This window comes from Babylonia areolata, chromosome 26, assembly GCF_041734735.1.
Source record: "Babylonia areolata isolate BAREFJ2019XMU chromosome 26, ASM4173473v1, whole genome shotgun sequence".
Lineage (NCBI taxonomy): Eukaryota > Metazoa > Mollusca > Gastropoda > Neogastropoda > Buccinidae > Babylonia > Babylonia areolata.
Genome location: NC_134901.1, coordinates 18258435 through 18282726, shown reverse-complemented (window position 1 = coordinate 18282726; position 24292 = coordinate 18258435). Strand labels below are relative to the sequence as shown.

The following is a 24292-nucleotide window of genomic DNA, read 5'->3' as shown; positions in this document are numbered from 1 at the left end:
ACGGTGACAGCCCTTCACTAACATCCTGACCTATGAGTTCTGTTTTATCTCAGTGAGGTGACAGCCCTACACTGACACCCTGACCTGTAAACTCTGATCTCGGTGAGATGACAGCCCTTCACTGACATTCTGACCTGTGAGCTCTGTCTTATCTCCGTTAGGTGACAGCCCTTCACTGACATCCTGACCTGTAAGCTCTGGCTTATCTCCGTGAGGTGACAGCCCTTCACCGGCTGACATCCTGACCTGTAAACTCTGTCTGACCTCAGTGAGGTAACAGCCCTTCACTGACATCCTGACCTGTAAGGTCTGTCTGACCCTACTGTGGTGACAGTCCTTCAGTGACATCCTGACCTGAAAACTGTCTTATCTACGTGAGACGACAGCCCTTCACTGATGGGTACACTCATCAGTAGCAGTGAAGGGGTCAGTCCCATTTCTCTGTTCATGTACACACAATATCAAAACCTTAGAGACCCTGAATTCCATGCCAGTGTTCAATGAATTATGGAAACATCAACATAACCCCATGTACCCAGCTAAAGCTAGAATATGGTTGCCTAAATGGCTGGGTACACAAAAAAAAGCCTGTCTGTGAAAATGGGTGAATGCAGAAATTGTATCCTGCATTATGATTTTTGATAAGAATATGTAAACATAACACCACTCCCAACCACCACAGAGACAGAGAGAGAGAGAGAGAGAGAGAGAGAGAGAGAGAGAGAGAGAAAGAGAGAGACAACCGAACACCGGGTTAAAAGGAGGAGTTTGTATTATACTCCATGTTTGGTGTCATATACTGTACCATGTCAAACTGATGCAAACTAGGCCTATTGGTTTGCTCTGCTTGGCCAAATTTCGCGCGGCTAACAGTGAAAAGATGGGCCCACCGCTCTCAGCCAATCAAACGCCTCTAAAAACTATAAGCGCTTAATCATTCCTTTGGCCAAGGCTCTCCACGCCATCTTGTCAGGTTTACGCTCTGTCTCGTCTTACGCTTTTTTCGGCTATTCAGCGTATCCTTTTGGCCTTATTTTATTGCATGCGGCTTGTGTTTATTGTATTCTTACATTCCACAAGTGAGTCAAAAAAGAATGGCTGTCACGTGCTGATAAAAGGGAGGTAAGAGCTTCGTGGAGGGGAATCCCCTTCGTCTGGCCTGTGTGTGTGCAGACAAGTCGAGCTGCAGACACTCGCGACAGAGCCTCCGATGTGCAGTGCAGTAAACCAAGCAAGCTATGCGATCTACTGCAGATAGTTCAGCTGCACGACTGTGAATTTCCCGTATTTCTTTTCACATCAACCAAGATCCTTTCTTCATAATCATTATGGATCGCCCACCCGACACAGGTAAGTTGTTGAACAAGTTTCAGTGCTTGAACGTGCACTGTATAGATGATTTGCAATGCTTGTGTTTTACAACAACAACAGCTGCTCTGTGTCCTTGTTTGTCTTGTTGGGGGAAACACCGGTTGGGATTTTTTTTTTTTTTTTTTTTAACTGATGCACACCTCGGTTTCGCGATGCATTGTGAATCTGTTTAAAAGCAGCATTTATTTTCATCGGTGATCAAGTCAGTGGTGTAACAACATTGTAGTCTTTGAAGACTGTGAGCTGTAGAAACTTGAATAGACGCAAGGCATTCTGTAGTGTTTCTATTTTCCAAGCAAGAGCCGCCATCTTTGTTTTGCTTATATATTTTGGTAGACATGGCATGACGACCTGTGACTGACATCATGATGTATGTCATGCGGGGCCAGTTATTATTTATATTTCAGTTAAGATCGACAGTAAATTAGGCATTGTCTTCGAGTCACAATTTTGTAAAATCGTACCTGCATTTTTTTTTCTGTACTGATATTGAAATTGTGAAAGGCAATTTGTTTTCTTCGTTTCAACCTCGTATTTGCGAAATGTGTGGGAATGGGCTGCGTCAGTTCATTGTACTCAGTCTTTATTTTCTCTCTTTATCATGTTTTGTTGTTGTTGTTGTTTTTCCAGTGGGGCCGGGAAGGTGGGGAGGAGGGGTCGGAGGAGGGGAGGGGGAGAGGGCGAGGGGAGGGGATCGAGCTATTTGCATGTCAGTTTTACTGTAGGGCGATTGGGGCTACCAGGTTGTTGTTTTTTTGTTGTTGTTGTTTTTAGATATTAAACGCAATAAATATTCGCTTACAGGTAACAGTATTATTATCATTATCGATTATTTTTTACATTGGCTCACTGACTCCCATGCAGTGTCTTCTTTCTCTCACTCACGACCCCGTGGCGGCCATATCTCCTCACTCCCTCCACTGTAACCCCCCACCCCCCCCCCCACGCCCCACTATCGCAAACTACACAACCACCCTCTCTCTCTCCTCCTCCTCTTTCTGCCTTGTGTTCTTACTAACTCCGCTGTGTTATCGTTATCTCCGAGTCACTACTTACACACCCCTCAGTGTGCACTGCCTGGGTTTGTGCCACAAAGCAAGTTGAGACACGCAGGCCACAGATGTACAACGTGACGTGTCACTGTGGACTGACTGAACTTGAGTGTGCGAAATGCATGGAGTTTATCGTGACAATAACGTACTCCGCCTGTTGTAATATACATTCCGTCTGAATCAGTGTTTCCATTCATGTGCAACTTAACCAGTCTGCCGGGTTTTTGTTGTTGTTGTTGTTGTTGTTGTGTGTGTGTGCTTGTTGTTGTTGTTTCCTGCAGCGCATGGACTAACTCAGAGATGTCTTCCTCTCCACCCCCACCCCTCTCTCTCTGTCTCTGTCTCATTAATTCACACACACGCACACACAATCGGCACACACACCGTCACATGTGAACACACACACACGCGCGCGCGCGCGCGCGCGCATGCACGCACACACACAAACACACTGACACACACACACAAACACACACACACTCACCGACAACACACATGCACAATGGTGATGATAATAATAATGATAATGATAAAATGATAATTTTTTTTTTTTCATAAAGAAGTATATATATATATATATATATATATATATATATATATATATATATATATATATATATATATATATATATGGGTGTGTGTGTGTGTGAGAGAGAGAGAGAGAGAGAGAGAGAGAGAGAGTGAGTGTGTGTATATGTGTGTGTGTGTGTGTGTGTGCGCGCGCGCGCGTCTGTGTGTGTCTGCGTCTGTGTGTGTGTGTGTGTGTGTGTGTGTGTGTGTGTGTACCTACTACATAATTATCGCCGCGACAATTCTTTGAATATAGAAAGAATATCGTGTTATGTGTCTCCCCTCCCTTGTCCACCCCACCCCTCCACTCCACGCTCTCTCTCTCGCTCTCTCGTTGAGTCTGCCTGGAACAGTGCCAACTTTCGGTTCGTGGTGGTTTTCACGAAACCGACTGGGTCAGGTCAGGATAAAAATAGACACACTTCACAAACCCAATGGCAAGGTCACTCCTGGTGACAGCCACTCGACTTTTACAACCGGTTTTCGATCTGTTGTCGAGTCAGTATTACATAGCCAGGCTTTTTAATTTGCGATTCATCGACAAATATGAATATATACCCACCACCCCTTACACACACACACACACACACCTTCCTCCAGTTCTACAATAATTTTTTATTCAGCTCTCTCCCCCATCCCTCCTCTTCGTTCTTTCACTCGTATCAGTTCGGGGGTGGGTGGGAGGGTGGAGTGGGGTTTGGGGGGTGGCGTAATGAGGGTTGTGTGTTCAAGTCTCCCTCTCCCCTTGCGCCTCTTCTCTTTCTACTGAGGTGACACGAAGATCGAATGTTTGTTTGTTTGTTTGTTTTTTTGTTTTTCTTTCATCACAAGGCTGTGCACACAGTGACAGGTTTATGTTAAGTGCTATATTATGATCATTACCGTGCACGGTTCCTCTTGTGTTTACAGTCGGTACACTTTCTCAGTACTGCCCTGTTTGTCTCTCGCCCTCTCTTCCTTTCTTATTTGTCTGTTATTTCTTCTTCTTCTTCTTATCTTTAGGACATGAGTACTGAGGATATGATGTAAAGAAGCCTTTGTCTTATTATATCACTGCCAATAAAACATTGAGTTCGAGATCTGAATCTGTGTGTGTGTGTGTGTGTGTGTGTGTGTGTGTGTGTGTGTGTGTGTGTGCAATGTGTGTGTGTGTGTTTATCTTTTCAGTACTGACCAAGTTTGTCCTTTTTTAAAAATTCCATTTCATGTACCTTCTGTCTCTCTTGGTCTCTAAATCACACACACACACACACACACACACACACACACACACACACACACACACACACACACACCGGCAGTGACACGCATTACACACACACTGAAACATGAAAGGCCGCGCGCGCACACTGATGCATCAACGGTGGCCGCGGTATATGCGCACACACTGACTCAGTCACACACACACACACACACACACTCAGTGATGCGCGTGCGAGCTGCAGAACTGAGGAACCTGAGCTCGAGGTGGGGATGGTTTACTGAATAGAAGATGAATACCAACAGACGGTTAATTAATGTTGCAGTTTACTGCATGTGATATGACGCCCTCTTCCACGTGACCACCGACATCCACCACTGACCTTCATTTCAATTAAATAAATAGATAACTAAACAGATAAATAAGTAAATAAAAGGAAATAAAATATGTGTCGGCCAAGATCAGTACTGTACAGAAAGAACATGCACTTTCGGGAGTATTCAATACGCAGCATATATCCTTCATGAAAATAAAGCCCGAAACAGTCCGTTAAAAACCTTCTAATACGTTAATTCCTTTCTATATACGGTTTGGTTTTCCTTTCAGTCCGTTTAAAGATGTTATAATGTCAGTTGCCTGTAGCTGAAATACAGCATCAAACCACATTCTGCATGCCTGTTGTGTAACCCCCTCCCCGCCGCCCTTTCCCTCCCCCTCTCCCACTCCTCCCTCACTTTCAACAAACACTTCCTAAAAAAACACAAAGACAACTGAAAAAGGAAGCTTCTGGCTTGTTCTTGTATGAATCATAACATGTGTGTACACACAGCAGCAATGACATAAGAAATGTGCGAACACAAATTAGCTTTCGTTTTTTTATTATAGACTGGCATATCCTTTTAATCCTGAATATGCTACACAGAATGTGCGGCCATAGTATTAGAAGAAACACATGGTTGCCTCGATGGATTTTCGACCCGGAAATGAAAGGACAATGAGGCCGAGAGAGCAAAGAATTAAACAACGATAAAGAGTGATAACTCTTTTTCTTTTTTTTTCTTTTCTTTTTTTTAAAGGAAGTTGTGTGGGTTAGTTCCAATGTACCTTTTATTTAGGCGACCTTGTATGCTAGATGAATCGGTTGCACAAGTAGCATTAACTTTGTAAAAATTGTATCACTGATGAGTTACGTGCGTCTCTTTATTGTTGTTTAATTCTTTACTCTCTTGGCTTCTTTTTTCTTTCCTGAGGATCTGGGTGTTATAGTGTGCCAACAGTGTCACCCCCCCCCCCCTACCCCCCACCACCCACACTCTGTCCCCCTTCCCTCTCCATCCCTTCTTATCTCCCTTCCCGCTCCATCCAAAGTCCAGTCTCTGAGGTAGCGCCGACACCGCGCCACCCTCCCTCCTTCCCCCCTTCCGCACCCCCACTCCCTAGTCGGCCCTCATTGGTCAGCGACGCTGCGTCACCCGCCCCAGCTGTAGGAACACGTGCGGTTATGTGATGTCTGCCACAATCCCCGTGCTGAAACAGATGTCGGCGTGTTCAAAACATGCTTGTGTCGGCATGTCGGAACATCCTGTGTGGCGGCCTGTCTTTCAAGTCGTTCCCCGTCTCCCTGTCTCCCCCGTCAGGTGGTGTAGCGTATATGGGTTTGTCCGAACACAGTGACGCCTCCTTGAGCTACTGAAACTGAAACTGTCTCCCCGTTCACAAACACAGCTGAGGTGGATGGCGGGACTTCAAAACGAAAGCTAGGGAGAATTTATGCTAATGTGAACTTTGATCACGCTGGTTAACATGCCGAGAGTTGTATTGTCCTGTCTCCCCAATCTGTTTGTGACATAAACGGGTGAACTTGTCGTCATAGAATGTGTTTTGCCAAGTGGGTAGAATTGTAGGAAATCAGATCATTCTGTTGAATTGGACGAATTGGGATTTAGCAGTGAATCTGTCAGTCATTCACATAGCGTCACTTGGACAAGCAAAGATTGGTTATTTCAGTTCAACTAGTTGGGGGAGTGAGTGTTGTAGCTTGCATTAGTATGCACAGTATGTTGTGGGAAGGGATAAAACCAGTCAGCACAGCCAGTTCTTAGCTGTCTCCCAGAAAAACTGACTGACAAAGGCTGACTGACTGATCCGTGATGTTAAGTGCAAGGAAATCCTTGTTGGGCTGTGTGCTGCTTGTAGGTGCTGCTTGTAGGAAGTACATGAAGTAGGCAGTGTGTGCTGCCTTAGTGTGTGTTGCTTTTGCTAAGTAGGGTGAACTGCGTAGTGTGTGTGCTGTATTATAAAGTAAACACTCTATAAAAAACCACTCCATGTGGCCCTGCTATTGATGTGAGGAGAGAGTGAGTGAGTGCATCATTAGTTGATCCTATATCCCCCTGTCTGCTCCCCTCTCTCTATTGGAATAGAAACGAACCACAACACTTTCAGAACACAGTTTTTACATGGGTTCGAATCCCGCTCTCGCCCTTTCTCCTAAGCCTCGTCTGAAAAATCAAACTGAGCGGCGTCTAGTCATTTGGTCAAGTTGACACGATAAACCGAGTGGGTCATGTGTGCAGCACGCACTTAGCGCACTGAAAAATAACTTATTACGAGAGTGTTGTCCTCTGATCAGTGGCAAAATTCTATTGAAGAAATCCAATCTGATGGGTAGCCTACACAAATATATGATAATTATAGCCGTGCAAGCCCTGAAGGCTTGACTATATAAGCGCCGCGTTGGGTTAAGCTGCTGGTCAGGCATCTGCCTTGCAGATATGGATTGTCCCGCGGTGAACGCAGTCAGTGAGGACTACTCAGTTTCAGTTTCAGTTTCAGTAGCTCAAGGAGGCGTCACTGCGTTCGGACAAATCCATATACGCTACACCACATCTGCCAAGCAGATGCCTGACCAGCAGCGTAACCCAACGCGCTTAGTCAGGCCTTGAGAGAGGACTACTCGAGAAACTCGATGAAACCCGGCGAAAATACTACTACTAATAATAAATACGTACTGGTGTTGAGCGTTTTCCTCCCTTAAAGGGAACTCAGCCAGTCAAAGCGCTTTTCAACTGAGAAACATTAAACACAGCTAAACAGGCAACAACTTACAACAACAACTTTTTTTTTTAATCAACGCACAAAAATATTAAACAGATTCAAAGACTACGCGAATAACATTACTTATTCACACAGACACACACACACACTCACTCACACACACACAAACACTCTCTCTCTCTCTCTCTCTCTCTCTCACACACACACACACACACACAAACACGCGCGCGCGCGCGCGCACACGCACATACACACACACCATTTAAAATAATAATAATAATAATAAAACTGATTCTTTATATGGCACTGACGATTTCCGGCCAGGGTACAAGCTGTGGCTCCGTCAAGTGACGCCCAACATGATCGAGTCCAGTCAAATGGACATCTGACATTATATATATATATATATATATATATATATATATATATATATATATTATAATTTATAAAAAAAAAAAAATAAAAAAAAAATAAAAAAAACCATCATAAATGCTATCTTCCGACAAAATATCTAATGCGTTCACTGACACACATGAATCGATACTCGTACGAAAAAAAAAATAAAAAAAAATCACTGCCGGAGTGCATCAGCACGCTCCAAACCAGTGATATTAAAGATAATAATTATTTTTAGTAGATCAGTGACTTCAAACCCATGGAACAATAACATTGTATTGGGGCCATTCTCAAGAGCAACGTATTAAATAGCGTGTTCGTGTAGCGAGATAACAATTTTACTTATTTAGTTTCTTCTGTCTACATTGCGCAAGTTATGAAACTGGGAGTGAGCGCTCACATGCCTGCACCCAAATTTACCCACATGGAAAATCCCTGCTCTCTCCGGACGACCTATTAAAGGGAGGGAATGAGAACTCTTGCGGCAATAGGTTATTGTTCTTGGTGTAGCAGTTCGTCGTGTTTGTTTTGTTTTTGTTGGTGGTGGTTTTTTTTTTTTTTTTTTGGTTTGGTTTTTTTTTGGGGGGGTTGTTGTTTTTGTTGTTGTTGTTTTTTTTTTGTTTTGTGTGTTTGTGTGTGTGTGTGTGTGTGTGTGTTGTTGTTGTTTTCTGGTTGTTTTTAATGGGGGGCGGGGGGTAGAGTGCGAGGAGATGGTTTCCGGCAGCATGTTTGTTGTTGGATACTGGTTATAATTGTGTACTTGTGCAACTGAGTACGATTTTGTGTATTCAGTTCGATCGTTTATATGGTTTTGTTTGTCTTGCATCTGTGTGTGTGTGTGTGTGTGTGTGTGTGTGTGTGTGTGTGTGTGTGTCACACACTCTCTCTCTCTCTTGATCTCCTTTTAAATATAATTAATATGTGTCACACACACACACACACACACACACGCACGCACGCACGCACGCACGCACGCACGTAGTGTTTCACTGAGTTATATATGATTATTTATACCTGCACTGATGAAATCACTGAGTCTGCGCGCGCGCGCGCTCACACACACAAACACACACACACACACACACACACATATATATATACATACATACATCCATACATACATATCTACATACATACATGTGAAAAGACGTGAAATTAAGATATATTCCCTCTTCAACTACATAATCAGTATACATGGGAGTCACTCGGTAATTGGTGTTAAAATATTTCTGTTTCCCTGCACCTTCATTCGAGAATCGTCAATGATGGTTCCATGGATCAGTTATCAGATGTACAACATGTGATTTTCTGTCGTGTCTTTTTATTGAAGGGGGAGGGGGGGGGGCGGCACACCTAGAAATCAGTTCCATGTGCTCATGCATATGTTCAGTGAGCACGTGGCCAAAGATATATCTGTCTATCTATCTAGCTATATCTATCAATCTCTCTCTCTCTCTCTCTCTCTCTCTCTCTATATATATATATATATATATATATATATATATATATATATATATATAATACAGAGAGAGTGAGAGATGTGTGTGTGTGTGTGTGTGTGTGTGTGTGTGTGTGTGTGTGTGTGTGTGTGAGAGAGAGAGAGAGAGATTCAAAAACTTTATTACTCAAGGATATAGATTTTAGGCATCGCCCAGTCTTCCAATCTGTCCTTGTGACAACAATAACAATAACAACATTAACGATAACGACAAAAAATTAATAATTTTGTTAACACTGCTACATCCACTGCTGCTACAACGAAGAATGATCACCGCCATCATCATTAACATCGTAAAAAGTAATAAAACGAACGCATTCATACATTCATATCCATACACATGCACACACTCTCTCCACCCAACACACACACACACACACACACACACACACACACATATATATATATATATATATATATATATATATATATATATACTTATGCACATACAGAGACATGACCGAGGTGAGAAACATATAGCGGACATAAAGAAAATAGAGAAGCACAACTTTACCATTGCACATATACAAAAGTGATTAATTTGCTGATGCAGATGTTACAGGTAATAACATCCAATTTACAGGCGAACAAGTAAGAACAAAGCACAAAGGTAGAAATAAAATAAATTCACTGCATGTAGGTATAGATACAAACTTCACGGAAAAAGCATGATTTTTGTATTTTTTAGCTGGTTATTAAAAAAACAACAACAAAAACAAACAAACAAGCTTTGTGGGCCTATTGTTTGTAGAGCATAAGTTCTCGTATGTTTGATTTGAAGGAACGTAATGAATCGCACGTCTTAATGAACGAAGGAAGAAAGTTCCAAGCAGATGGTCCAAAAAATGCAAAGCTAGATTTGTACAAATCGATGCGCACACGAGGCAGAATATAATTATCTGAATCGTAACGCTCTGATGCCCGTTGAACAAGGTCACTGAGGTATGGTGGTGACATGTTAGAGAGAGAGAGAGAGAGAGAGAGAGTGAGAGAGTGTTGCTTTTTATACTTACATGAGATATGTATAAACAAATAGATAGGAAGCCGAATAACTGTTTTTATTTTTCATTTTATCTATCCAGATTCCCTTTGTGACTTGATGGAAGCGTGCAGCCTGGCAGAGAGAGAAAAGACCAAGTTTCGGGCCCAGCTTGCAGACTTTCCTCACACGTTTCAGTTGCAAGATCACGACGAACGACTGGTCCCTAATCATCTGGAGCGACTCAAGCTTGGTCTTGAATCTGCTCTTTCTGTGGGCTACGAGACTAACATTGAAACTGCACGTGCCAGAAACATGCTGGCATACATTCTGAATCAGCTGAACCGACCGGATGATGCTTTGGAGGAGCTTGCGCGGGTTCTGACGCTGAAAGACCAACACCAGAACCTGGTTACGCTGGCCAACAAAGCCGTCATTCTGTACGATCTGATGCGCTATTCCGAGGCTGAGGAGCTGGTCCAGCATCTGACTGAGATGAAGACGCAAGAGAAAGGGTTTCACTATCTGGTAGTGCTAGCCAAAGCTGAGCTAGCATTTACTTACACGCGGTTAGGACCGAGCTTCTTTCGCTCTGCTATTGCTAAGTTCGAAGAAGTCCTGCCAAAAGCGAGGAAACCAGAAAAGCAGCTTTGGCAGTTTGGTTTAGCTTTGACAAAAAGGCGATTGCTACGGGCAACCCCTCAGGTCATGTCTGCCGTGAAATCAGCAGAGATTGCCGCAGAACTGCGAAATCTTCTCTCATTCCTTTTGGAAATTGCACAGAACTGTGACTCCAGGAGTCTGAAGGCCAAAACTTACTCTGAGTTGGCTACTCTGTTGTCTATGGTATCAAAAACACCCACTTTGAATCGAGAGTTTTGTTCTGTGGCACACATGGATGTAGAGCAAGCATGTGAGAAAGCTCTACAGCATGACTCCACAGATAACTCCGTCCTTGTCAAATGTGGGAGAATACTTCGCTACTGTCGAAAAACAGAGCGGTCAGTTGAACTTCTGGAGAAAGCCCTCGCCATTCGACCATCATCAACGGCTTACCACCATTTGGGTTTGTCGTACAAAGCTTTAGCTAACAACGAAAAGTACAAAGACAGGGTTAAAATTCCAGGATTTTACAGGCAATTGGAGAGATTGAATGCAGGATCCAGAGAACCTCACCATTACGACTGTGCCAGATCACAGTCCAGACAGATTTCGCAGTTTAACAGGAATGCATCTCGGCACTGCCATAGTGGAATGGAATCTACTGCAGTAACAGGCAGTAACATGAATGACCCCATTCCACTCAGCCTGAACAGAGATGTGCGTGTCATGCAGAGAGTGATCAAATCGCCACCGACCCGAGGTGTAACACGTTACACGAAAGATGATAAGTACATCAAGGAAGTACTACACAATTTCAAGAAAGCTGTTGAATTCAGCCAAGGCCAAAACACACGAGCCTTATATGACCTGGCAATTCTTCAGAAAAGCCTTGGAGAACTTGTAGAAGCAAAGAAGCTTCTTGAGGAAATGATGAAACAGGAACACAACCTATTCACTGCCGACCTGGTCAATATCTATGAGCAGATAGGGCTGATCTGGAAAGAAATTGCTGAATCTGAAACAGACCAGGCGAAAAAGGAGCGCATGCTGCAGAACAGTACCACCATGCTTCAGAGGGCGCTTGCATCTGCATCCGAGATATTTTCAAGGTCTCCTGAGATCAAGGAACACCTTGGGGAGTTGTACAGTTCCTTCTCTGTTTTGCTGCAAGACGTGGATCAATCCAAAAACAATCATCACTGGAAGCTTCAGGAAAAGGCAAGCCTCTACAAGCTGATCAGAGACCACAAGCAGTCTCTGGAGCTGCTGCAGGAAATTAAACTAATGGATCCAGAAAAATCCAAGGATCCCAAATACCTGAAACTCTACATTGAAAACTGCGTGGAGACCCGAATGTTTGAGAAAGCATTAACCTTTGTCAAGCTCCTTATGAATACAGAGCACAGCACAGCCACAATGCAGCTGTTTGAAGACAAGCACTATGTGATGAAGATCTACATTAAGGCTGCACACCAGGCTCTGCTCCAAAACAGGCCATTTGCTGCCAAACTGCATTTCCAACATGCCTTTATGGAGGCCACTTGCGCCAACCAAAATGATGACAGCAGTTCTGAGGCCGATGACACTGATTCATCAGAAAGCAGTCAATCTGAAACGCCGGAAACGTGGCAAGTTTGTATTCTGCATGAGGAGACGAAAGAATCACATGCCAATGCCACAGTGCTGCAAGAGCTGCTGAAAGATGTGTTTGGACTGAACGTTTCCACCACCGGTAGAAATGCTGCCCCAAACAAATTGGATCTTGAAGGAGAACTGCGAGTCCTGAAGAGGAGCACCATGGTTCTGGTTATGGCAGGAGGCAAAGTCACCAGGAGAACAAGATTTTACCTTCGCAACATTGCCACGAAAACATCAACGGTGACTTTGTTAGTGGATGGCGAGCATGTTCCCCAGTTGCTGAAAGCAAACCGACGGCTTCCGTGCACCCCTCAGCAGCTTCAGAAGCTGAAAACTGCACAGTCTGAGAAAAGGATGGAAACTGAAGCGGACTCCATTTGTAAAATCTTCAGTTTCCTTATCAATGTCGAAATGACCATCGAAGAGTAATATGCTGTGTAAAGCATCTTCTGGGCCTTCTTTTTTTCACCAGAAAAGCTCTGACGCTTTTGTATTTCATCATAACCAAACAAGAAAATAAGTTTCATACAACACCAGCGAATCAACTGCATAATGACACTTTATGGTTCACGGCACTGAACAGCAATAACAAGACAGTGAATTTGCTGAAAAGATATAACATAAATTCATTGTCTCAACAGATTTTTTTTTCAGCCTGGCAAAGCAGAACAAGCAATCATGTGTCTGTATGTGTCAGTAAAATGCAGTGTCCCAAGTACTGAGTATATGACACTCGACTCTTTTCATTATTTCATCTCAAGTTTCATTCAACACACTGATGATCAACTCTGAGTCGCCCTGAGCTGCTTCAGGTGATTCTAAACACCAACCCCAGGCCACCCAGTACATTGCCAAGCACTACAGGTCCAGGGATTCAATCTGTGTGACTTACATGCTGCAAATACAGAGACTCAACCTCTTGATGAACATCATACACGTCCACGCCACTACTCTGGAATGGACTGAACAGACAAATACCAGAAGTGCCTATTATAATAATTACCACAGAAGTTCCAGACACCTGCCGTGCAAACAAGACCAGCAGAAAACCCAGACCAACGACATACATAACAGGGGTTAAGAATCTGGGACCTTGTAGAAAGAACAGTCAGGAACAGCAAAGGCTTTGCAAAAAAATTCAGAAAAAAAGGCTAAAAAAAAAAAAAAAAAAAAAAAAAAAAGCCAAAATTTTTTTTTAAAACACCACTTTTTTTCTTTAGATTTAAAAATTCAGCAGAACTGAACAGTTTATCGATAATTAATTTCTGGTAAGAATTAACAGGAACAGAATGCGATGGCCAGTGAACTGGGGGAAGAAGTCATCAATGCAGGGACCATTGGATAATTTAGAGCGGCTATTTACGGTTCCCTGACAGTAGCTACCCCCCACCACTAGCTTTTTTTCTTTTTTTTTTTTTTTTTATCCAATAGCTTGCGTTCTCTCCCAAGGCTGTTCGAGATGTGATGGTCAAAATGGCGGCAGCTGTGACATATTTTTGGCCCTGACTCCTGATCGTATGTCCGCTACTGCACACTTCCATCTGCGAAGTAGACAGCAAAACCGACAAGGGACAGTCACTCCAAATTAAAAGAATAAAAAGTTGGGTGTTTTTTTGTTTTTGTTTTTGTTTTTTTGTTTTTTTTATCAGCATGACAAGCTGAACTTACAATCACTACTGATCCAGTGTCTGCAAACATTTGGCGCTGCCATCCCAAGTCAGGCTTGAACTTGAACTTGAACTTAAGTGTTGAAGGCCTTTTAGGCTTGTTCACTTTTCTTCGATGGAACTGGTACTGTGCTGCATGTGTGCATGGCTATTTGGTAAATGTCCCTTAGTTACATGTTGCTCAATGGCTGCACCCCGGGTCGTACAGGATTGCTTTCTCAAGGCCAAGTCAATGCGTTGGGTTCGTGTGAAGCCATGTGCCTCACCACCACCACCAACTTCCCAGCCCCCCCATTTCTCCCAGATTTTTTTTTTTTTTTTTTTTTCCGTACTTTTTGATACCACCTTGAAACTGTCACCAATATTTACTCGGGTGGTCTCCCTGGAATGTCTTGACCAGAAGAGTGTAGTATGAGAAAAAGTGACGTCGGGAACGACGTTTTGGGGCCCTCCAAAGGCGCTGTTAGTCGTTCTGAAAAAACAACAACAAAAAACAAACCCAACAACAACAAACAAACAAACAACAAATAAACAAACAGAAAAAACAACAACTTAGAAACATGCGTGGTTAGTAACACTGTCGCTGCAGGAACACTTAACTATTTTAAGAATTCATTAGATAAACACTGGAAGGAATATGGATTCTAAGTTCATTACTCCATAATTGTAGGAAGGTGGCCATAACATCAGTGATTGCGCACTCTTATTTAAAGTGTGTGTGTGTGTGTTAATCCTAATGATGAGGCCAAAGGCTGATAAATCCTAAAAACCGTGACACTTGATATCTGATATATGATGTGTGTGTGTGTGTGTTGCTTTTTTTTTCATGTGCAGACGTATGTTATCATGCACTATGACTATTGTACATGTATTGTTTCATGTGGGGCACTAGGAGCCCATTACATGGGGAGTTTGCACCGGCATATATGTACTATCTAGTAGTAGTATCATACGTGTCTATACAAATAAATAAAAGGTACATTGGAACAACCCAGACACTTCCTCTTTTTGTTCCAATGTACCTTTTATTTACCTGTGTGCTAGCTGAATCGGTAGCGTAAATAAGCAGCACTGACTTGAAGTTGTGTACCTTGTGAATGGAGAGAGTTACCACTCTTTACTATTTGTTAATCATTTCATCTCCTGGCCTCATTATTTGTTAATTTCCTGCTTTGGATCAGTCTCTGAATGGAACCCCGGGTGTGCTTGAGGTTCTTGAGTTCAGCAGGTGTCCTTTGGCCTTCACTCTCTTGCGTCTACCGTCTGGTGTCCAGTGAAGGACATTGTTACCATGCTCTCTTAGCATGACATGTCCAGCCCTTTTCCACCACCTCATTATAGTGGTCTCTGTGTTCTCTTGATTGTAGTGGGCGAGTAGTTGTTGACTGGAGGTGGTGGTATACCTGGGCTAAACTTGTACAACTCTATTTGTTATTTTTGTTTTGTTTTGGGGTTATTGATGTTATTGATGTGTATTGATTGACGTGTATTGCTTTGCTAAGTTCTTCTTGCACATTATATTTGTACATGTTGATGTTGCTCCCTGTTAGATTATTTCAGTATTTTGTGTTAGTTTTTGTTTTTTTGTTGTTGTTTTTTTGTAATAGCTGTGCTATTTTTTGTGATACATTGTTGCATCACATATTTTAAGCATGGATTTCACTGCCTGCTTTGCCATTTTTGTGATTGTAGTGGGTGTGTAGTTGTTGACTGGAGGTGGTATACATGGGCTAAACTTGTAAACTCTATTTGTCTTTTTTTTGGGTTTTTTGTTTGTTTGTTTTGGGGTTATTGATGTTATCAACATGTATTGATTGATGTATTGCCACTTTCTCTGTGTTACTAAATTCTTAAAAATTCTTGCACGTTATATATGTACACGTTGATGTTGCTCCCTGTTAGATTATTTCAGTATTTTGTGTTTTGTTTGTTTTTTTAATCTTTAAAAAAAACATTTAATAGCTGTGCTATTTTTTGGTGATACATTGTTGCATCACATATTTTAAACATGGATTTCACTGACTGTTTTGCCATTTTTATGGTTGGGTTGGGATGCTCATATCAGTAAAGTTTGCTTTTTGTTTTGATTCCTTTTTGTATGTGATTTCATTTGATGTTGCTGAGTAGATTATTTGAAAGAGAAAAATAATAAAATATAATCTGCTTTTGTCGTACTTTGATGTTTTGATATATGGCATATCAATTCTTCTGAGACTGCATGACTTGAATCAGAGTTGATTATATGTGTATTGTGTAAGACACTTTCATAGTTTTTGTTGCTTTTAATTTTGAGACCTTGAATTATTAGCAAGCTTATAGCACAGCACAGTTTTCTATGTTTTTGCAGAACTCTGTCTGTTATAACAGATTATCTGTGTCAGCTTCACCACACCTATTTTCCTCAGAGGCCTTTCTCACTCTGTGTGTGTGTGTTGGGGTGAGGCAGAGGGGGGTGGGGGGTGGTGGATGGGGGGTGGCTGGTGTGTGTTGGGGTGAGGCGGGGGGAGGGGGGGGAGGGAGGCTGTGTGTGTGTGTGTGTGGGAGGGGGTGGGGGGTGGGGGCGTGGTGTGTTTGTGGGGGGGAAGGGGAGTGTTGTGTGTGTGTGCGTGTGTGTGTTTGTGTTGGGATGAGGCAGGGGGGAGCTGTGTGTGTGTGTGTGTGTGTGTGTGCACGCGCGCGCATGTGTGTGTGAAATTTCCTCTTTTCTGTTGTTCTCTTTGTTTCTTCCTTAACTGTTTTCTGCATTTTCTGCCTTCCCAGTCAAGTCAGTTCCCCCCTTTTTTTTCTTTCTGGCAATCCTTAAATTGGCACTTTTTTTTCTTCTCTTTTCCGCAGTCTGAGCTTTTTTCCTCTACTTTTCCGCAGTCTGAACTTTTTTCCCTCTACTTTTCTGCAGTCTGAGCTTTTTTCCTCTAGTGAATGAGTAGTGATATTATAAACACCTTTAATGGGCACCATAGCTGACCATTCTGCAGTGTTGTTTGCCATTGTGACCCTTTTACATAATTTTTAGTGTGTTCATCCTTTTTATTTTTTTTTTTTTTTATTTTTCAAATTTGGGGATACTGAATTAAGCGGAAAGGCTGTCATCCTAAGCACAGCCTTCCCGGTTGTGTTATTTGCCATAAAACAAAAAGTGTTGTCCTCTGGCAAAACTATGTACAAAGAAATCCACTGTGATAGGTACACAAATATATAAGCATGCACTCAAGGCCTGACAAGCGCTTTGGGTTACACTGCTGTCAGGCATCTGCCTAACAGATGTGGTGTAGTGTATATGGATTTTGTGCGAACGCAGTGACGCCTCCTTGAGAAACTGAAACTGAAATTTTGTTGCCGTCGCTTTGGTGACAGCTTTTTTTGTTTGAAGTGGCTGGAATTTCCATTCAGTTGGGCAGTCCTGAAAATGGCCCTGTGTGCATGGTCAGTTAGTATATAAGCAAAAATAACAAGGAATTGATGTGTAGTGAGCCAGTGTTCTCCTATTCATTCAACTTGTTATTGACCAGGGGGGGTTTTTGGTGTGTGTTTTATTAAGCCTTTTAATCATGAAAAGGGCTTTTGACAAGGGCCTTAATTCTCAGCCAGTCTGCTGGCCTGTCATTTCCACTTTGAGGGTTGAGTTCAGTGACAGCAGTACTTGGGGAATGTGCATGGGTGGCTCGGATCACTTCTGTGTCTGGTGCTGTACCCACTTTGGACTGAACAGCTGGTGTTGTCCACACATGTGAATCTCTGTAGTGCAGGTTTTGCACATGTGACAAGTTTATGTTCTCTCCTGCATGCATACAGCTTTGTGTATCTTAATGCAGTCTTTATTCTGCTTCTTCTGTTTTTTTAGACACACTTTTTATTTAGGCTAAACATTGCCAGATTAGATGCTTTGACTGAGCTTTGTCACTGAAGGATTTCAGAGATGGAAGATCAAATCTATGCATCCTGTTACTTTGCCTTTTTTTCTTTTCTTTTTTTTGTGTTTGCATTGTAATAATGAACTGAGTGGTGTACATAGCATGAGTATGTTTGGATGCATTCTGTTGGTTTTCATTATTTTTAATGTATGTTTCTCACCATTGCAAAAATCCATCTTATCTGTGTGACCGACAATTCAGTAAGGAAAGAGATCAGTTTATGGTATTGTTTATGGTATGTATGTAATATACAAAGTATTGATTTATCGTCATTTCTCTCCTTCTTTTTTTCATCTTCATTCATGAAAAAAAGTATATGATAATAATTTTAATCAGAGTACACATAATAAATATAATCAACAACAATCATATAGATGTTAACAAAACATACTTTTCCCTAACTTACTTAAGTTACTAATAAGCAATTCTAAAAACTATGTCTATTATCTTCTTTCTTATGAGTTTAGAAATACTTTTCATATTAATGTAGTGTGATAACCGTTTGAAATTTTGTTGTTATGTATATTAGTAGTTAGTAAGTCTGGCTCTGTGATGAAGCTATTGCAGTTGTCAGTAGATGGCATATTTGGTAGGTGGTGTATTAAGTATGTCAGATAATAACAGGCACTACTGAACACAAATGAAGTGACTCAACAGCAGTGCAGAGTCTCTTCTGGTGTGTGGCCTCCTGTCTACCTAACATCATTAGTTACCTGTGGACTGCCAATGCAGAGACTGTGACTGACAAACCTGTTGTTGCTGTATAACAGGGCTCAGAATGAGTGGCATGAGAGTAATGCTACTGAAATGGTGCTGATGATAGTAGAGCACACACACACACACACACACACACACACACACACACACACACCGTCTAAAAACACTTATAGTGAATAGACGTTAAACTGAAGATAAAACACACACACACACACACTAATAATAATAATATTATTAATGAAAAGAAAGTGTGGGAGTACTCACTATACTCTGTATTGGAATATTTCTTCTTCTTTTTTTATCAACTTGTGATGTTTTTTGTTGTTATTTCTGTCTTTCAAATGTTATGTGATACCATTTACTTGTAGTTATTTAGTACTTACACATCCCATATATTTCTATGTGATTGTGATGTAATTCCCAGTGATTCATAAAACAATTGTTTTAATATGTACTGTATATGTATGACATACTTTCATTTGCAACAAACTATGTTGAAATGTGCATAGGTGCACAAGTACTACAGTGCAGAACAGTAATTACTGCACTGCACTGGACTAGACTACAAAATATTACATCAGTCTCTTTCTATCACTACAGTGCACAGTCTTAATTGCACCTTTGCAACCAATCCACTGTTTTTATGTACATGCATACATGCATGTGCATACATAAATATGTGTGCCTCTAATGCATGCATATATACTCATGCACACACATATGCACATGTGTACACACAGGTGCATACATGCACACACACACACATCGATAACATACACACATATGTGTAGGAGAGAACACTCAAACATAAACATGCAGTTTGAGCTATTATCAACACATGTACACATATGTGAGTATTCATTTCATGTTCTTTTTCAAGCAACATATTACATACTATTAGTTATGCAGACATTTAATGTTATGTATTGTGCTATGAAATCTCACATATATAGTCCTGTACAGCTTGCTTTGTGGTGAATTTCACATTTGTCTGGAAAGGGGTTAATATAAGCAAAAGATATTGTAAAATATAAAGAATAAAAGAAAAAAATCTTTGTTTAAAATGAAAACCAACACTGTAAAAGTCAGTCAGTCTCAGTCAAACAAATCTACAGGCATGCAAATATTTATTTTTGCAATAATTAGAGTTTAATTTTCTTTGGAATCAACAAATTGTTCTCGATGTGCATTCAAGTATCAAATAACTTAACACCAATGCTGTTCATGCTGCTATCTTCACTTTTTATGTAATCACAGCTCCGGTGGCATTCCAACAGCTCAGCATAATTATTCCATTGGTGTCTCATGCATGATTACAACATTAAAATTTTATCAACATTTCAAGATGATACAACTGTGCTGGCTCTGAATGGAAGATTGCATGCCCAACTCCAACTTAAAATTTCTGTACAGCAAACGAATCTTCCACTGTTCAATGAAAATCTTGTTGCAGACTGTCCAGCGGTTCTACATGGAACTTCTTTACCAGAAAACAACTGACAATCCCAAACAAAATCTAAATCAGCGAATAGAGAACTTCCCTCAAGAAGCCAAGAATAATAGTACACACACCTATCATAGAGATTCAAGGATACCACTACATGGATTTGCCAAACAGATTATATAATACTTGATTCGTCAAACACACAATTACACTGATAATCAAATACAAATGAATTACTTTTTAACTATTTACAGCTGTGAAAAACACTCCCCAGCACCAAATATTTTTGAAACAATGCTCTCAGCCACATGCTTCAATTCATTTAAAAACAAACAAACAAACAAAAAAAAAGAACTTCTTCACTTAAAACAATCAGGGGGCAAAGATAAGTCATTGGTGGGGAAACTGGCTGCAGCTGTCAATGATGTGATGTTTTGTATTATGTATATATATACATAGATGTAGATACGCAGATATGTATATGTGGATAGATAATTATTGTAATAAAATCTGAGAAAAGGCAAAAATGTGTTACCTTTCATTTTTTCTGTGCCAAATGAATGTGTGTGTGCATGTGTTGGTGACGATACAAGAACTGTATGTGTGAAGTCTGCAAGATGTTCACGCACATGCATGCGTGCATGCGCGCGCGCGCCAACACACACACACACACACACACACACATACTCTCTTATGGAAATTAACAATTTAAAACACACACACATGCACACAACCAATTAAACAAATTGTGCACATGCATACACACCATCTCTCTGCACTGAAAGACAGGCAGGCTGACTGGCTGGCTGGCAGGCAGGCGTGCACGCACGCACGCACGCACGCACGCACACACCACACTCCATTTAACCCCTTGACTACTGCTGACAAACGTGCTTGTCAGTGACAGGTTTTCACCTCCTTGAGGTAAGATCAATAGATCTTACAGGTCATGATGTCAGTCACCATTCTTTCCTTGGACTTTTTCCTCTCGGGACTGCATTACGTCTGTTCAACAACATCAGTGAATGACACCATTGTGAAAAACGCAAAGAGTAGCAACTGCACTTGAGAAACTCACACCACACCGATACCATTTTACCAAGGTTCGGCAGTCAAGGGGTTAATTTGAATATATACATGCATAAATATGTGCATAACCATGCACTCTCACACACACAGATTCACAAATGCCTCACAGCTGGACCCTCACACACACAAATGCTTTGTGTATGCATTTTGAGGAAGGAGAGGAGAGGGTCAAGGAAGGGTGAGAGGAATGCGTGGGGATAGGAAAAAAAAAGGTGTGTGATGACCACAATCAATGGGGTCAAGGCTTCTGTTTGGGGAGCTTCCATCTCATATTGGATTTCTTCATAATAACCCAAAACTAATGGCCATGAAACTGAAGATAAGAAGTGCAAGTCCATGCAGAGGCAGGCACTGTGGCAGAATCCGTTACAGCTGTTGGACTTCTGATCCAGTGTTCACCTGGGATCAGGGTTCTTCAAGGCCCTATTTCAGCATGCTGTTGTGTCCCTGGAAAAGGCATTTTAATTTTCCTCACTCCACCCAGGAGTGACTGCATGGATACCTAGCTGACTTTGGATGGGCAAGGGTCAAAATGGTGGAAGGAGAGGATTGGGCTCTGCCTTCCTGAATGCTGTGCCCCAGACACAGTGAACATCAGTAAGTGACACTGCCCTGATGACAGCAGAAGGCTATAAAATATGGGATATATATATATATATTTATATATATTATTATTATCATTATCCCCCCCCACCCCCACCCCATTATCCAACTTATGGCTAACTTTATGAGTGTGTTTTAAAATTATTCCAGGGTACCTTGCACTTCCTCTCAAAAGAAAAAAAAACAAAAAAAAACAACAAAAAACAAAAACAAAAATGAAATGTAAACACTTCAATGTTGCAAAATTTGCATTTATAATAATAATAATAATGGATACTTATATAGCACACTATCCAGAAATCTGCTCTAGGTTCTTTACAAAAACACTTTTGTTAACATAACACATTACATCAATGTTACATACACACACCAAAATGTGACTGCACACACACACACAGACACAGACACACATACACAATGCATACATACATTTTAGCATACATGTGTATCTAACAGCTACCCTCAAGACATACGCACACATAGGCAGGCACAAACTTACATAAACACACGCGCGCATGTGCTCGCGCACACGCACACACACCACTACACATTCATATACATGCATGTAATTATGTACACATACATATGTATACACACATAGTCAAAAACAGCTATTTATTCCAGTCTTCTTTTTGTTTTCTCTGTTCTGCATTTGTGTGTGCTTCACACGCAGGTGGGATCAGTGGTGGTGGGGAGTCATTGTTTGCAGTTCTTTTATGTTTATTAATTTAAGGCTATCTCTTTTTTTCTTGTTTGTGAAAAACATATGTCTTTGATAAAAACCAAACAAACAAACAAAAAAACACAAATAAAAAAGACAAAACAAATCCTCTCCCTCAACACCCAACCCCCTCCTAAAATACACACTAAAATGCACAGTCATAAACAGAGAGACTCAACAAAAATCTGAGTATTGGGTTAATAGAATTATTCAGAAATATAATGAATTCAAAAGATTAATCAAGAATAGTGAAAACACACACACACACACACACACACACACACACACACACACACACACACACACACACATGCACAGATCGAGTTTCAGATTCAATGTGACCTCAAATAGTGCAGAGCAGCAGACTGATCCAAAAGCAACAATTATTTGCTACCCCCCCAAAAAAACAACAACAAAAAACAAAAACAAAAACAATACAGGAGCATATCCATCACCTAAGGCATAGGCCCAACATTACTCATCGGGCCACATGTGTGTGCGCGCACACACACACACACACACACACACACACACAAGATTCAAGATGTTAATTTCCTTTCACCCCTTTTAACAAAAGAACAAAATAAACATTGAAATCAACTAATAACTGTATTTACAACACTCATGTTGCGAATACACCATAACATTCTCAACAGAAAGCATACACATGTTCAAAATACATTAAAACACCATACAAAATTGCTTACAAATAATTAAGTTCTAACTTTGAAGATGAACCCAAGTTCTAACTGTGAAGATGATGCTACTCCAATTGCTGAGATTTGCCATCTTTATAAAGTTTGAAATAGAAAGCAAAACTGCCAAAAGTCTTTCTGATTTTATATACACACATACATATGTGAATAGAGAGAGAGACACACAGACTGAGAGAGAGAGAGAGAGAGAGGGAGGGAGGGAGGGAGAGAGAGAGAGAGAGAGAGAGAGAGAGAGAGAGAGAGAGATCCGTCTATAAACATTATAACCTGACCTGTCTATGACGAAGAAGCCTTGGCGAATCAATTCATGTCTCAAATCAGTACACACAGCCACACATACAGACCACACACACACGCGCGCACGCACGCGCAAGCACACACACACACACACACATGTGGCATTCACGTCTAATGTTAAAACTGAAGACGATTGGATTATTGGGACATATGTGTAACTTTATAAAAGACTTCTTAGAAAACAGAAAAATTCAGGCTAAAATAGGGAATACGTATTCATCTACACGAACATTACAGACAGGTATTCCACAGGGCTCTGTAATTGCTCCAATATTGTTCAACATTCTAATGAATGATCTACCAAAAAAAAACCTAACAAAGAATGTTGTAATGGTTCAATACGCTGACGATATATGCATGTGGATGAAAGTTACAATCAAAAAGAATACGCCTGCCCGATATATGAATTACACAAAAAAAGCTATATCAAAATGAATTAAACACAGTAGCAAATTATATGAGCGAGAATGGTCTGCAAATATCAACCGAAAAAACACACTTGATGCTTTTTAATAATGGATCAAGTCCAGCAACATTGCCTTCCTTTAAGATTTACGAGAACACCCTGGAATATAAAAAAAAAGTTGTTAAATTCCTTGGAGTACACCTTACTCAAAATTAACTTGGAATCATCATATCGATTACATTTTAACAAAGGCCAGGAAACCATTAAACTTCTTGAAAATAGTATGCAAACAACCATGGAGCCAGGACAACTGAGGACATACTCATTCTACTACACCTTTGCACATCACTTGTTCG

General features: G+C 41.1%; 1 protein-coding gene across 2 annotated transcripts; it reads left to right on the top strand.

Annotated features, from left to right (window-relative positions):
- Positions 1-771: 771 nt before the first annotated feature.
- LOC143300359 (uncharacterized) lies at positions 772-16469 on the top strand. Of its 2 annotated transcripts, XR_013057637.1 has the most exons (3): positions 772-1350; positions 10228-15381; positions 15424-16469. XR_013057637.1 is itself a non-coding variant. In XM_076613968.1 (2 exons), the coding sequence occupies exons 1-2, from the start codon at positions 1329-1331 to the stop codon at positions 12792-12794; spliced, it is 2589 nt and encodes an 862-aa protein (XP_076470083.1). In that variant the 5' UTR covers positions 772-1328; the 3' UTR covers positions 12795-15417. The 2 variants fall into 2 exon arrangements, 1 of the variants encoding a protein (XP_076470083.1); XM_076613968.1 differs by lacking the exon at positions 15424-16469 and having other exon boundaries at positions 10228-15417.
- Positions 16470-24292: the final 7823 nt, after the last annotated feature.

Bases quoted from the DNA above. Each gene is read 5' to 3' on its own strand.
- LOC143300359 (XM_076613968.1), top strand. From the start codon at position 1,329: ATGGATCGCCCACCCGACACAG. The intron at 1,351-10,227 runs GTAAGTTGTTGA...TTATCTATCCAG, and splicing joins GGATCGCCCACCCGACACAG to ATTCCCTTTGTGACTTGATG.